This window comes from Sarcophilus harrisii, chromosome 1 (assembly GCF_902635505.1).
Source record: "Sarcophilus harrisii chromosome 1, mSarHar1.11, whole genome shotgun sequence".
Classification (NCBI taxonomy): Eukaryota; Metazoa; Chordata; class Mammalia; order Dasyuromorphia; family Dasyuridae; genus Sarcophilus; species Sarcophilus harrisii.
In genome coordinates, this window is record NC_045426.1 from 380,832,370 (window position 1) to 380,847,748 (window position 15,379).

General features: G+C 37.7%; 1 protein-coding gene across 1 annotated transcript in view; it reads right to left on the reverse strand.

The window, feature by feature from the left end:
• The window catches only part of ELP2 (elongator acetyltransferase complex subunit 2), a 50,678-nt gene extending 35,596 nt beyond the window's left edge, over positions 1-15,082 (reverse strand). Inside the window, exons 1-5 of the mRNA XM_031946057.1 lie at positions 14,891-15,082; positions 10,611-10,689; positions 9,205-9,275; positions 3,797-3,953; positions 31-108 (exon numbers count right to left, since the gene is read on the reverse strand). Coding sequence (XP_031801917.1) covers positions 31-108; positions 3,797-3,953; positions 9,205-9,275; positions 10,611-10,689; positions 14,891-15,028 — 523 coding nt within the window. The 5' untranslated portion in view covers positions 15,029-15,082. The remainder of the gene's footprint in view (positions 1-30; positions 109-3,796; positions 3,954-9,204; positions 9,276-10,610; positions 10,690-14,890) is intronic.
• Positions 15,083-15,379: the final 297 nt, after the last annotated feature.

Consider the following 15,379-nt stretch of genomic DNA (forward strand, 5'->3'; position numbering starts at 1 on the left):
TCTTTTATATATGATCAGCAGGATACTCACCAATACTAAAAGGCAAAAAAGATAAGGCGACATCCAAAATAAACCCACTTCCAAACTGCAAGGTCTGAAGGCATTTTGCTAAGAAATAACAAATGCACAATTAATAATTCTAACAATTCACATTTATTTATAACAACTCTTAAACACTATGGAATATTAATCAGTGAGGATGGCCCTAAGCTTCAACTAGGTGATGGGAAAAAATACCCAGCAATTGTTAAACAAAGGAAGGCAGAATGGAATCTGAGGTAGCATAGCATATTAAAAAAAGAACATTGGACTTAAGAGTAAGAAAGACCTGAGTCTGAATCTTTCAATTACCACAGGAGAGATATCTTATAACCCTCTGATTACTAATATTCAGCAAAACACAAAACATGAGGATATATGATTGGCAAAGGTATTTTCTACTATTATGTATGCTGTCCAAATTAAAGAAGGATTTCTAGATAAGGTTTTTCAGATGGCCCTCTTTTTTAAATGACATTGTGGCAACTGCACGAAATTCCAGAAACCCTGCAAAGCTTCCTAAATGGACTGGTAATTAGTCAAAAGACTTCAATCTAATTACCAACAGGAAAAACAAGATGAAGGGATGAAAATGCCAGGTATATAGATGGAAGGCAATCTATGAAACTAACTAATTCTATTACTTCCTCAATTTTACAACAGAAGTAATAATATTTTTGCCATCTGCCAAAGTGGATTTTTATAAGAATTATGTCAGATAATGAATATAAAAGTACTTTCTAAACCATAAAGTGCCATGTCTGTGTGTGTGTGTGTGTGTGTGTGTGTGTGTGTGTGTGTATGAGAGAGAGAGAGAAGGATTTAGTAATATCAGTAAGAAGAGAATGAGAGTGGGCAAAATTATTTTCAGGTAATTGCAAAGTTCTTTTACTTATCCCATCCTTCCCATGAAGGCAAAGCCAATCTCTTTAATATTAATATTCTACCACAGTTGCAACATGGCATTAAGACTTTGGAATACAACTACTTCTAAAAAATTAAAAATATCACATAAGCAAAACCAGGAGAACATCATACATGGTAACAGCAAGATTGTGTAATGATCAACTGTGATATATATAGCTCTTCTTAGCAATACAGTGATACAAGCTAGGATATACTGTAACCTATTTAACATGTATAGGACTGCTTGCCATCTGGGGGAGGGGGTGGAGGGAGGCAGGGGAAAAATCGGAACAGAAGTGAGTGCAAGGGATAATGTTGTAAAAAATTACCCTGGCATGGGTTCTATCAATAAAAAGTTATTAAAAAAAAATACAGTGACACAATTCCAATAAACTTTAAATGAAAAAATGTCATCCACATGCATGCTGGTACAATTTCTTACTATACTTTGGAGACCACTCCATGCAGAATGTTAATGTAGTGCTGTAATGGTAAAAATGTGTCAAGTATTACTAATAATTGCTATAAATGATAACAATAGATTTAACTGTGCCTGACAAAAACACACGCAGTATGTTAGATTTTTGATTAATAGAGACTTCTATGGAATAGTCTTTAGATATTTCCAGCCTTTGTTTGTACTTACATGATGGTACTCTATTCCATGTTTTTTCTCCTTTCAAAGAGGTATTCAAACACTTGTATTACACATTATATTCAAAGGAGTCCAAATGTAATTGGTTATTAAAAACTTTTTTGCTTTGCAGTCGCTGTATAATGGTTAAATTTCCAATATATTTCTTTTTATCGTAGAACATTTGTTTTAAACACTCTCTGCTGACTTGAACTAGATAAGTCTGCAAATATTAAAAAAGATGAATTGATTTCACACTGCCTTTTGGTGTGTGCCTTTGGAGTATGCAGATAAAAGTCTTAACAGCCTTAATTTAAGCTAATAAAAACTAGCGACTTGTGTTGTGCATTCTCCAATAGTGCTTTTGCATCAATGACTTCCTGTGAAAATTGTCACTTGCTATGAACTTCTGTTTATAGCCTTTCCCAAAGGATTTGATCTTTGTATTTGTACAGTGGCTCAGTGAAACATGTTGCCCTGAGTTGACATTGTAACCAATAAACAGGTGCTTTTAACCAGAAAAGAAAAATGCCATGCACATTCAAAGAAAGACACTGAGTACAGATCAAAGCATACTATTTTCAGTTTTGTGTGGTTTTTTCTTGGTTTTTCCCTTTTGTTTTGATTTTTCTTTGACAACATGACTGGAGTGGAAATGTTTAAAATGATTGTACATATATAACATATAACAGATTGTCTGCTATACTGGGGAGGGAAAGGAGAGAGAAAAAAATTGGAACTCAAAATCTTGCAAAAATGAAAGTTGAAAACTATATATATAATTGGAAAAAAAAACTATAAAGTGAAAAAAAACGTATCACACAGCAGACAATGAAGCAGCATACATGATGGGTGTGAGCAGGCTGAAACAGTGAGAAAGTTCTAAGAAGTTTTTATTCAAGGAAAACAACAGGTATACATGTAAGTGATTTTGAGAAAATTCTAAGAATAGGTATGAAAGATGTCATCAAGGAATATGATAGGAAGAGAAGATATCTAGGCTAATTATGCAGCAAAAACTAGGGATGGCAGGTGGACAGACAGGATATTCCACTAATATCACCTCCAATGACAAGGGAAATCCATTGAATGAGAAGATGTGAAAAAGAGACAGGCATGAATGGCTTGCAATCTGTATCACTGGATGAAACTCCCAAATCAATGAAACCACAGATTCATCATAATAACAATAACATCTAGGATTGTAGTGGAAATTATTCACAAAATAAATAACTTGGACATGGATAAATGAAGATTGATTATGTAATTTAACAACTTTAATTGATAATATTGAAACAAAAGTGATATAAAAAGTGGAAAAAAGTTATATACATATGGAAAAATGGCTGTTGAAAATTATAGATCAGGAAAATATTAACTTTTAATTAGCATATTTTTATGTTCTTAATATTTAATAACTATATGAGTGTAATATAATTGTTTTTAAAATAGCAACAATTATTTTTGTTTTTCTATTGCAATTTATACTTTTTCAAAATTTATACTTTTACAATATGTGGCATATGACTTCCCTAATCAGTTGAATTCAACAAACACATATTAAGCACTTGTTATAGCTTCACTGGATGCTGAAGAGCAATGCAGAACATTCCCTGCCCTCAAAGAATATACATATGTACAAAATACAAGTACATATAATGAAAAGTAATCTGAGGAGGAAAAAGCACTAACAAAAGGCTGAGTCACCTCAAAGTACAGCAAAAAATTCTAAGAAGTTTAGATAAAACTGTGTGCATTCTACAGTCTGGAAAATAGCTTGTGGAAAGATGAAGGGATGGACTGAATTTAGCAAAGTAGCTATTATGATTTTATTATGATATAACAAATGAAAAAAATTAAACTAGTTTATGATAGTTTCAGGTCTTAAGTCCAAATAGGTTTCCTGATTTCTAATCCAATACTCCTTCCAAAAATCCTCCCATTAAATTAATCACAATGCTCTACAAATTTAAAGGCAACAGTTACCAAATATATTTGATTATGAAATTACAAAAAAATAACCAAAAAGAAAAGACTGAGGATTTCCTTTAATTTCCTTTAAATAGCTTTGGAAAAAATGTGAGAAAATTCAAAAGAAATATTTTAATTCAAAATAAAACATGTTAGAAAATATTGCTATTGACTACTTCCTTTTATCTTTCATTTAATAATTATTCTCTTTAATCAGTCTATAACACACAAAGAAACATTACTAACCTTGTGATTTCACCTTGGACCACACACGGACTGTAGAATCAGAAGCAGCAGAAACTATAAGTGGATTTAATTCCACAGCTGAGATCCTGTCCAGGTAAGTAGCAGCAACAGCACAAATACCGCCTTCATGGCCTCTGAAGGAAGTTATTGCTGTAAGCTACAACAAGAAAAAAACAATTAAGTGCCCATTATGTACAAAAATGCTCTAGGAGTCAGGGAAATTATCTTAGTTTCCCTCAGTCCCTCAGGTCCCTTAGCTCCCTCAAAGAACCTACAGTCTATTCATAAACAAAAGTTATACAGATAAGTAAATACAACATAAATATATATATATGCATATATATATAGAAACACACACACACACACACACACACACACAGATGTATAAAATCCAAGCAAAAATGGGGGGGGGGGGGAATAAGGGATGCCACTGAAGGAACAAGACAGAGCCCCCATGTAGAAAACCAGGGGTTTGAGGGGCAGAGGAAAGAAAGATAAAAGAGCATTGCAGGGTTGAGGGAAGGAGGGCCTGTACAGAGACCAAGAGGAGCCAAATTTGGCCTGATCACAAGTGTGAATATGAGTCATGTGCAATAAATCTGGAAAAGGAAGCAAGAGCCAGATTGTGGAGAGGTTTAAATGCTGAATGGAATAATTGCTCCCTCCGTCCCGTGCGGGCTCCCGCTTGCTCCCCCAAGTGCTCCCTGCCCCCTCCCTCCCTCCTCCTCGCTCTGCTCCCTCACTTTCTCCTCCTCCCTCCCTCCCCTGTCTCCCTCTCTCCCTACCTTGCTCCCTCACGCACTTCCTCTACTCCCCTCCCTCTCCCCCATCCCCTTTCTCCTCCCTCCACCCCTTCCCTGGGTGCTCCTCCCCCGCAGGCTCCCTCCCTCCTCCTCTTCTCCCCTCCCTTCCTCCCCTCCAACCTCCATTTCTCCTCCCCTCGCTCCCTCCCTCGCTCCGGCTCGGGGAGGGAAGGAGGGAGCAGCAGCGTGCGGGGGAGAGAGGGAGGAGGGCGAAAGGGAAGGTGGGGGAGGGAGGGAGTGGGAGTGAGGAAGGAAGGAGGGAGGGAGGGTGGGAGCAAGGGAGGAAGCAAGGGGGGAGAGAGGAAGAGAGAGGGAGAGAGAGGGGGAGAGATGGAGGGTGGGGGGAGAAGGGAGTGGGAGTGAGGAGGGGGAGGGAGGGAGGGAGCTGGAGCGTGCAGGAGGGAGGGAGAGGGAGATAGAGAAGGAGGGAAGGGAGGGAGAAAGCGAGAGCGAGCGGGAGCACATGGGGAAGGGAGGGAGGAGGAGAAAGGGAGGGAGCTCCCCCACGCGCTCCCCCCCCCCCCCCCCCTCTTCCCCACCCTCCTTCCCTTTCTCTCTCCTCCCTCCCCTGCAGGCTCCCACTTGCTCCCGGCGCATTCTGGCCAGACCTGTAATTTGAGGATAATAATTTGGTAGACCTATACAGAACAGCTCAAAGAGGAGAGATTGAGCACAGGAAGACAAATTAAACCTTCAAGTGAGAAATGATAGAAAGAACTCATGTAGTGTCCTTCTGAATGCAGGAAGAAGGTAGATGTGAGACATGTTGTATAGCTCAAATCAGTAAGTCTGGGTCACTCATTTTATAAGGACCAAAAAAGGGAACAGGAGGAGAAAAGGAAGTCAAAGATGACTGTGAGGGTTTGAACTTGGGTGACTGGAAGGATGGTCATGTCTCAACAGAAACAAAGAGGAGGGAGAAAAAGATAAAAGATATTAAGTCAATATGGAGTTGCCAATTTCATTTTTAATGGTTAAAAAGAGATCAACTTTTTAAAGATTAAAAAAAAAAACCTTAACACCTTAGTACTATGAAAAGATGGGTGCTGGTACCTGCTTGTAAGGACAGTCTGGGAGGACATCTGATCCTTGCTAGGCTAGCTGCTGCCCCACTCACATACACCCACAATGCCTGGGCCTTCCCACGCTCCTGTTTTCCATAAGGATCTACAACTAACTGCCTCTTGCTATCTCCTCCATAAAAGGAGGAAGAGGATCCTGTTGATAAGGGATATTGCAGTCAAAATAGGGTAAACTGAAGCACAAGGTTCTAATCATCATCAATTTATTAGTAAAATGCAAATGTACTAATAAATAGAATTTCAGCTTCCTCTGCAAAGATAAGACTCCAAATGAGGGGAATAACTCTCTTGTATAGTTTTGGGGAGTACAGAACAAAGAACAGGACCTTGTCGGCAGGGAATGAGTTATGACATTATATCTTAACATCATGAATGGCAAAATCAACTTGATTGGTCACAGAGCTGAAGCATGGGAGACAATAGGACTGGTTGAAAATTAGGAATGAGGAGCTAACAATAACTTCCCTCCTGTGACTTACAAATGTTCAATGTTGTAGTCTTCCTTATTGAATCCTTTCTCTTCCTTTGGCTTCATTCTCTTGGTCCTCTTTCCCACCTGACTGCTTCTTCAGTCTCCTTCACTAGGTTCTCAGCTTCTTCCTAGCCTTTATTTCTTCTAAAAGAACTTGGCCCCTTTTTTCTCTCCCTAGACAAACTCAAACATTCTCATCTCTCCAATTAACAATTCCAACCATATGCATACCAAATGTTTCCATCAGCAAGCTTTTTTTCTAAACTCCAAACCCATACCTCCAGCTACTCTCAGTGAATCTCTATGAGGATAAATGATTGGCAATTGAAACTGAACTCATTATCTTTTCCCTATTTTTCTTCTGACTTTACACTTTGACTAGCATGATGTTCACTTGGTCTCTCACATTCTTTTTTTTTTTTTTTGCCAAGGCAACTGGGGTTAAGTGACCTGCCCAGGATCACACAGCTAGTGGTAAGGTCTGAGGCCAGATTTGAACTCAGGTGCTCCTGACTTAAAGCTGGTGCTGCCCTGGTCTCCCATATTCTTAACATTGCATTCATATATGACTCTTCCACTTCCTTCACCTTTCATATCAAATCTGATCAACCATAAGCTATAGGATTTCAATTCTGTCCTCCACTCTAATCACACAGTCACCATTCTAAAGTAGATCCTCACACCAACCCTCCCATATTGGTTCTAAAGCCTAACAGGATTTTCTCCTTTCATTCTCTCTCTTCTCCATTAGAGAATGCATAGATCTGATCATGTCACTTATCTCCTCAAAAATATTTAGGTCTCCCTGTTATTTCCTTAGTCAAGCAAAAATTCCACAGGCTAGTATTTAAGGCCCTCCACAATGTGAAATTACCCTTCCTTTCCAACTTTACCTCATATTGCTTCTTTATGCCAAAACTTCTTAAAATTGTGGGGTGCAACCCCATATGGGTTGACACAACTGAATGTGAAGGTTGTGGAAAATTTGGCAACAGTAAAAAGTATCAAATATTCTGCCAAGATTTCATTCTTTATGTAAAAATAAACAAGCACATCCATTTCATTAGTATGAAAATTTGCTTTCATCTTTAATAAATTATAAAATTATACATGCCAAGGAACTGTTTTAAAATAAATTTCTTGAAGATTTATTTTCAGTAAGTATTTATTTCTATACCTATATACTTGAAGTTGTGTAAAAATTTGTTGGGTAAAAAGAGGTAGTGAGTGGGAAAAGGCTTAAGAAACCCTGCTGTACACGTGCTCCAGCCAAATTGGACTATTTTTTTAATCTGAACACAACTTGCTCTCAGCCTCTGTTCATACTAGTCAACGGATTCAACTAAAGTATTTTGTGAACTTTTTAAGCACTACATTATTAACTTTTATTATTAATACATTTAGAATATCCTTCTACACCTTTTCACTACTTATTTCCTACTCATTATATGCTATTCTCTCCAAGGTTTCTTTAATTCTTCAGTCAGTAAACATACACACACCCCTTACTTCACAATAGCTCTTCATCTTCCATCTATATAATATATGTATCCTGAAATATGGTATATATTATAGCTCTCAACATTTGAGTTTTGCAATCTCCAAGATTCTTAAGTGCGAAAAACTATCACTCCAGGCTCTGCAATCATAAGACACCAAATAAATTCCATTGTTGTAAAAATAAGGGAATCTTGCTCTTTTTCTGTTCTAGTCCAACCAAAACAAGTAAGAAGATCAAAGGATACAATTCAGGGAAAGTGAGAGAAATGACAACCAGGTCCATTCAGACTTTATAATACTCTGACCTTATAAAATAGCTACAAATCCATAATAACCAGCCTACATGTGCCTCGTAAATGAACCATGTCACAAAGCCCAATGACTCTGGATACCAAGGATAAGGAAGAGACAAGGAGCATCAAGACAAGGTGAAAGTCCCTTACAGGCTTTTCCAACAGGTTCTGATTAATATAGGGAAAGACAGATGTGTTTGGCAAAGTGGATTTTGAAAAGCATTCTGAAATAGCTGGACATTCAGAAAGATGTTTGCAATCATGTAGAAATAAGGTATGAAATTAGGTGAAGAAAACTGAGGTCAATGAAAAGTATAAGATGTTGTATCTATTCATAAGAACCAAGAAGTTCATAGAAAACTTTAAAATGATGGAAAGCATGAATAAGAATTATCAGCAAGAGCAGAATATTTTTACAACTATATAGAACACAAAGGTATGGTTTAGTAAATAGAAGTTGGTCTTAGAGTCAGGAAGACCTTCATTCAAGTCCTACTGACTGGCTGTATGATCCTTGACAAATCACTTAACCATTAAGATTATAATGTGAACTGGTAAAAAAAGAAGTTTCTGACACGGAGATTCCTATACTGATGAAATGTATATGATGCAGAGCCTTTCAGACTGTTGTAGCAATAACTGTTGTAGTTGAGAATGTTGTAGCTGCAATACTTTTCAAGAAGCTCGCAGGTCCCCCAGGACTGGGAGTGATACAGTCACATTAGGAATGTAGCTATTGGGAATGATGTGGGTACCACCCTGGAAAATTTGTATGAAAGAAAGGGGGTTGGATCTGAAACCTTTATTTTACTAGGCAATCCTTCAAGGATGTCTGTTTTGTAATCCAAGAGTGTAGGCTGCTATCTCATACCTGGAACCAAACATTGAGTACTTCTGGTTTCATGAAAGAAGGGGAGTTATTGTTAGCCCCCTTTACCAAACTTCCTAACCCCATGATGTCATTCACCTTGCTCTATTCTTTGTTCTGTACTCCTCAAATCCCTATAAATTTATGTATTTGTTCCCTGCTCTTTGCTAGTTTCCTCTTTTGGAATTTAGCCCACTTTAATTGGCATTACAATTATAATAAAAATCTGCCTCATGACTTGGACATTATCTAAGCCTCCAAATTTTGGGAGGATACCTGCTTCATTGGTCCAGAATATCAATACTCTGGGGTTCCCCAAACCACAACAAAATCATGTATCATATAAAAAAAATAAACAAAGAGATTCAGATTCAAAACATGTTTATTTACCCTGTTGTTCTGTATCTCCCAAAGAATCATCTGATTATCTGCTCCTCCAGAAATCAATTCAATTGCAACAGCTGAACAACAAAAAAAATTATAACTGGGTGAATTCTTTCTATTATTTTCTATATATCTCATTGTTAAATTCATATGTTATATATATGTTGAAATGTTAAATTCAGTATTATAGTAAACTATAGCCAAAAAATTATTCCAAGTGAAAAAATCAAGCCATATACAAAAATATTTTACCATTTTGGAAAGGAGGAAGGGAAAAGAGTACATAAACATAGATATATAGATATAATTTGCCTTTATCTACTGTACTCGAGAAGCAGCTTGGTATACGGGAAAGAGTTCTGACCTTGAAATCAAAGAGATATGAAATGAAGATATACTCTGAGCATATACTAGCAAAGTAATCATGAGCAAATTAGAACTTTAATATCCTCATGCTACTCTCAAGATTATATCTCGTCAGAGAAAGGCATTTTCACATCAGAAATTCCCCCAAATCAACAAAACTCCTAAGTTTGAACTAAAAAAAATTGTAGATTTAAAACCACATTAATTCAGCCTGAATTCTAACTATATTCTAATTATAATTTATTCTAACTGCAGTATTATAATTTATCCAAACACCATACCAGTTAACAATAAAATCAAATTGCAGGAAGCAGGTTTAAAACTTTTGAGGGGGGAAATGATCATTTTAGAACCTCCAATGCAAATTAACATTCTAAAAGAGAGTAATCATAAACTTCAGATGCTAAAAAAAAGGGCCTTATTGATTATCTAAGAGAATTCTTTCATTTTAAAAACTAGCAAACTGTAGATGGAAGATGAGCCCATCGATCACAAAGCCACTTGGTAGCAGAGTCAGCACTATACTGTAATAGGCTTTCTCATTTGACACCATAAATATTGAATTATTGCTCAATAGCTATTTTCTGATCATAATGATAGTGTGTTCTTTGTGCTCCATTCCAATCCTCCTTGATTTTTATTTTTAGAGAGACCTTAAAAACCTCTTTGTTATTTTAGCTTTGGCTTGTAAAGGTACTTGAAAGAAAAATTCATACCTCAACGCCTCTCTGAGTGCAATTTCCCAAAGTGCAAAACAAAGGATTTGAGCTAGATGATCACTAAGGTTCTTTTCAGCTCTAGCTCTATGATCCTATGATATTTTTATTTTATTCTTTAAGACTAACTAACATAAATTTAACTATTCAACCCATAATCTATCCAAACTAGCATAGGTTTACTGTATATTAAGGATTTCTATCTGTTAAAGTATCTTTTTACAGTATGTATAACACCAGATTAAAGATGAATATGAAGAATAATTAAGAATTAATTTTGTTTTATAAAAAAAAAATTAAAAACTCTAAAAGACCCTAATTAATACTTACAGTTATCCTGGTTTTTAATCCATTGTACGCAATTAACTCGAGCAGTGTGACCATTCAGAGTGTCAATAACAACTCCACTCTATGAGAAAGAAAACACTGTTATTAGTAATTTATAGTTCAAAATTGTACCTAAATAAAATCAGAATTTTCCCCTCTAATATAAGATACAGAAGTAGGATAGCTTCATATAGGTATCCCTTGCCTAAAAAAACTAAACCTGAAGAATTCTAGCATGAGGAACTGGAAATTGAGTAGATGCTCATCAACTGACTGGATAAGTTATGGGATATGAATAAAATGGAATATTATCATTCTATAAGAAATGATGAGCAGGCTGATGAGTTACATGAAGTGATGCTGATAGAAGCAGAACCGGCAGAACATTATACATAGTAATTGCAAGATTATCAAATGATAGACTTAGCTCTTCTTAGCAATGCAATGATACAAGATAATTCAAACAGGCTTTTGGGATGGAAAATGCCAAACATATTGAGAAAAACAACTATGGAAACTAAATTTGGATGACGTATACTATTTTCCCTTCTTTTTTTTATTTACTTTTTTCTTTCTCATGATTTTTTTTCCCTTTTGGTCTGATTTTTCTTGTACAATATGCTAAATATGACAATCTGAAAATTTAAAAAGAGTGTATATGTTTAATCTTTATCAGATTGCTTGCTGTCTTGGGATAAGGGAGGGTGGAAGAAAAAAATTTGAACGCAAAATCTTACAAAAACGAATAGTGAAAAGTATCTAATTGTAATTGGATTGATCAATGATGGACAGAATCAGCTACACCCAGAGAAGGAACACTGGAAAATGAATGTGAACTATTTGCATTTTTGTTTTTCTTCCCAGGTTATTTTTACCTTCTGAATCCAATTCTTCTTTTGCAATAAGAGAATTGTACAGTTCTGCACACATATATTGTATCTAGGATATACTATAACATATTTAACATGTATAAGACTGCCTGCCATCTAGGGGAGGGGGTGAGGGAGGGAAGGGAAAAGTCAGAACAGAAGTGAGTGTTGTAAAAAATTATCCATGTATATGTTCTGTCAATAAAAAGTTATAATACAAAAAAATTGTAATTGGAAAAATGAAATACTATTGTAGGAAAAAAATTCATGTATGAATCATAATTCAATCCAAAATAATAAAGTAGCAAATTGCATAGGGGTTCTGTGAAGCTATTTTATAGAACCAAACTGACAACCAGCTGGAGATGACATATGACAAAAATCTTTACTTTCCCATAGCCACCAAACCATCTGATATGATAATATGGTATAAGGTGAACTGTTAGATTTATGGTCAAAAGACTAGAGTTATAGTGCAACTATGATACTTATAAGCACCTCCTTGAGGCCAGGAAACATAATTTTTTATCAATGGTATATTAGAGACTTTCTACTGAAGTTAGGAAGAGTTGAACCATGCCTCTGATATATACTAACTGCATGATCCTAGAGAGGATGCTTCACCACATACAGCAATAATTAAATGCATAGAGCAGCATATGTTTGAGAAAGTCAAGAACATCCAACAGTAAGATAAGAAAAAACCCATAATGTAGCACAAACTGCTGTGAAACAAAGAGAACAAAGACAGAGGGAAAGAACCCATACATACAAAACTACATACACATACAAAGCAAAAGAACATATACACAGCAAAGAACTAGAAACTAAGAGAGTACCTAATGAATTAAAATAATGGATGAACAAATTACAATAAATTAATATAACAGAATTCTAATGTACTTTAAGAAATGATGAAGAGTTTCATAGGGGCCTATGAACTGACATAGCTTTACTGGAATATATTTCATGCCCCCATGGACAGTATGTTCCATGTTTTCTTAGCAAAGATACTGGAGCGGTTTGCCATTTTCTTCTCCAATATATGAAGTCAATTCGCCCAGGGTCACACAGCCAATGCCTGTTTGAGGTGTGTCTGAACTCAAGTCTTCCTAACCCTATCCCCTGAATCTTTTTGCTTCCAAAGTTACACTCCAGCCAAACTCAACTGCTCCCCTTCACCAACACAACAATGCCAAAAATCTTGTCAAAAAACCCGGTAAATAACACCAAATGATCCTGACTCTCTTGAAAGTTTCACTCATTATCTACTTTATAAGTTATACCATGGTAGGAAATTTGAGGAGAATATAAACAGTTCTAAACCATGGTCTGACTTTTGGGCAATTAAAATCTAAGACTCATACCTAAGAACAATAAGAGAAAATACAAAATAGTACAAAATCTAAATTTTTATGGTATGAACATGGTAGGAAATAAAGTTATACAATCAAAATTAAAAAAATGTTATAAAGATAACTCGTGAATTCAGACCAATATAATCCCCAACTATGATATCACAGGACAAACAATAAAACAATATAAGAGTGCCCTACAATGTGCAGAAAAATGGGGCATACTTTTCAGAGACAGAAAACTTGTTTTGCATGACTATATGTTTATTACAAGGGTTTTGTTTTTTTTTTCTTTTTCTTTTCCCCCAAATAAGTGAGGATAAAAGGAGGGGTGTAAAGAGAGAAAAGAGGGATAGCAAAATATAGTATTACTATAACAGAAAAGATGAAAAAAGGAAAGGATAAATGTACAAAAATATTTAAACGTCAGCATTTTTTCTTCTAAAGTAATGGAAATAAAATAAGTGCCTGTCAACTGAAAAAGAGCTGAAGATGGATGGATTTACAAATGAATTCCACCAAATATTTAAAGAACAATTCATTCCAAAAGTATACGAAATATAGCTGTAAGAAGGCAGGAAATGAATTCTTTAAAAAAAAAAAAAAAAAAGATACAAGGATTGCTTATCAGTGGCACCAACAAAGCTGAAATTAAATAGCAGATGCTTATGAAATAGCAGGTTAATCTATTGTGAGGCTGGAACCAGAATTTAGGAAATAAGGAAGGAGAGAAATGTGTCCACAGTTGATTGAAGTAGGGCCAACACAGCCCTCTCTGTAGTGGCTAGAAACTTCCCAAAGAGATCATAAAGAAGGGAAAGGAACCTGTATGTGCACGAATGTTTGTGGCAGCCCTTTATGTAGTGGCTAAAAACTGGAAACTGAGTGGACGTCCATCAGTTGGAGAATGGCTGAATAAATTGTGGTATATGAATATTATGGAATATTACTGTTCTGTAAGAAATGACCAACAGGATGATTTCAGAAAGGCCTGGAGAGACTTACACGAACTGATGCTGAGTGAAATGAGCAGGACCAGGAGATCATTATATACTTCAACAACAATACTAGATGATGACCAGTTCTGATGGACCTGGCCATCCTCAGCATTGAGATCAACCAAATCATTTCTAATGGAGCAGTAATGAACTGAACCAGCTACGCCCAGAAAAAGAACTCTGGGAGATGACTAAAAACCATTACATTGAATTCCCAATCCCTATATTTATGCCCACCTGCATTTTTGATTTCCTTCACAACCTAATTGTACAATATTTCAGAGTCTGATTCTTTTTGTACAGCAAAATAACGTTTTGGTCATGTATACTTATTGTGTATCTAATTTATATTTTAATATATTTAACATCTACTGGTCATCCTGCCATCTGGGGGTGAGGGTGGGGGGGTAAGAGGTGAAAAATTGGAACAAGAGGTTTGACAATTGTTAATGCTGTAAAGTTACCCATGCATATAACCTGTAAATAAAAGGCTATTAAATTTAAAAAAAAAAAAAAAAAAAAAAACAGAAGTTGGGCCTACACAGAAGAAACGGGAAGGAGGGAGGCGCCTGGGGGTAGCGGGGAGCCGCGGCGGAACATTGATACTAAGCATGGATAGGGAGCCGCGTGGATAAAGAATGCCTCCTGCCAGGAACGTGACACGCAATAAAATGAGCAAACCACGGGCGCGTTAACAATGAGCTAGGAGCAGAAATGGAAGATTTAAGTACTTCTCGGAATAAGTACATGGCACTTGCAAGAATTCAAACTTAACAGGAGGAGCCCCGAAAACCTCCGGGCTCCCAAAGGAGAACGCCCCTCCCGGATGCCCGGGTGATTGGGGACGACCCTCCCCGCGCCCGGGCAGCGCCGCCAAAGCGGTGAAGAGGCAGCGTGGGTGTCGGAAACCCCGGGAAGCCCGAGACTTCCAAGCTACAACGCCGGCAGCCCCGACGCAGCAGGAACTTGGCACGCGCAGGCGGAAATGAGCGGAATGAGGCGGGGGAGCAGACCCTGGCGTGCGGGGAAGAGATGAGAGGGGCGCGCGCTGTCTCTCTCACCTGCGGCTCGTAGAGGACCACAGAGCTGCAGGACCCGAAGGCCAAGAGGCCCCCGGGCCCCGGGTCCCAGCTCACGGCCCCCCGGGCCCTGTTCGCGCTGCAGAACACGTGACACACCTCGAACGCAGGAGCCGCCATCTTGCGGAGGTGGGACCTGGAGCTCCGCCCAGGAAAGGAGCACTTCCGGCTGCTGGAGCGGAATACGCGTCTCCTCTGGCTGGCGCCGCGGGTGTCACCTGCGCTGCAGCATCAGACTCCCGTGCCGCTCCTCTCCGCCGGGGCGAGGTTTTCCCGGGTTTTAGAGTTTGCCGGCGAGAGTGAAAGTCGGGAGGTGGAAAGCCCCGGGAGGGATGGGGAGTCGGGGCTTTGGGAGGGATGCTTTTACTGGCGTTGCGGTGCGGGTCGGGTCGCGTCTTTGGTCTATTATGAAACCGAACGTTTTTCTAGCAGAATTTCGGGAATGGTCCGCTCGGGGCTGAAAGGAGTTTA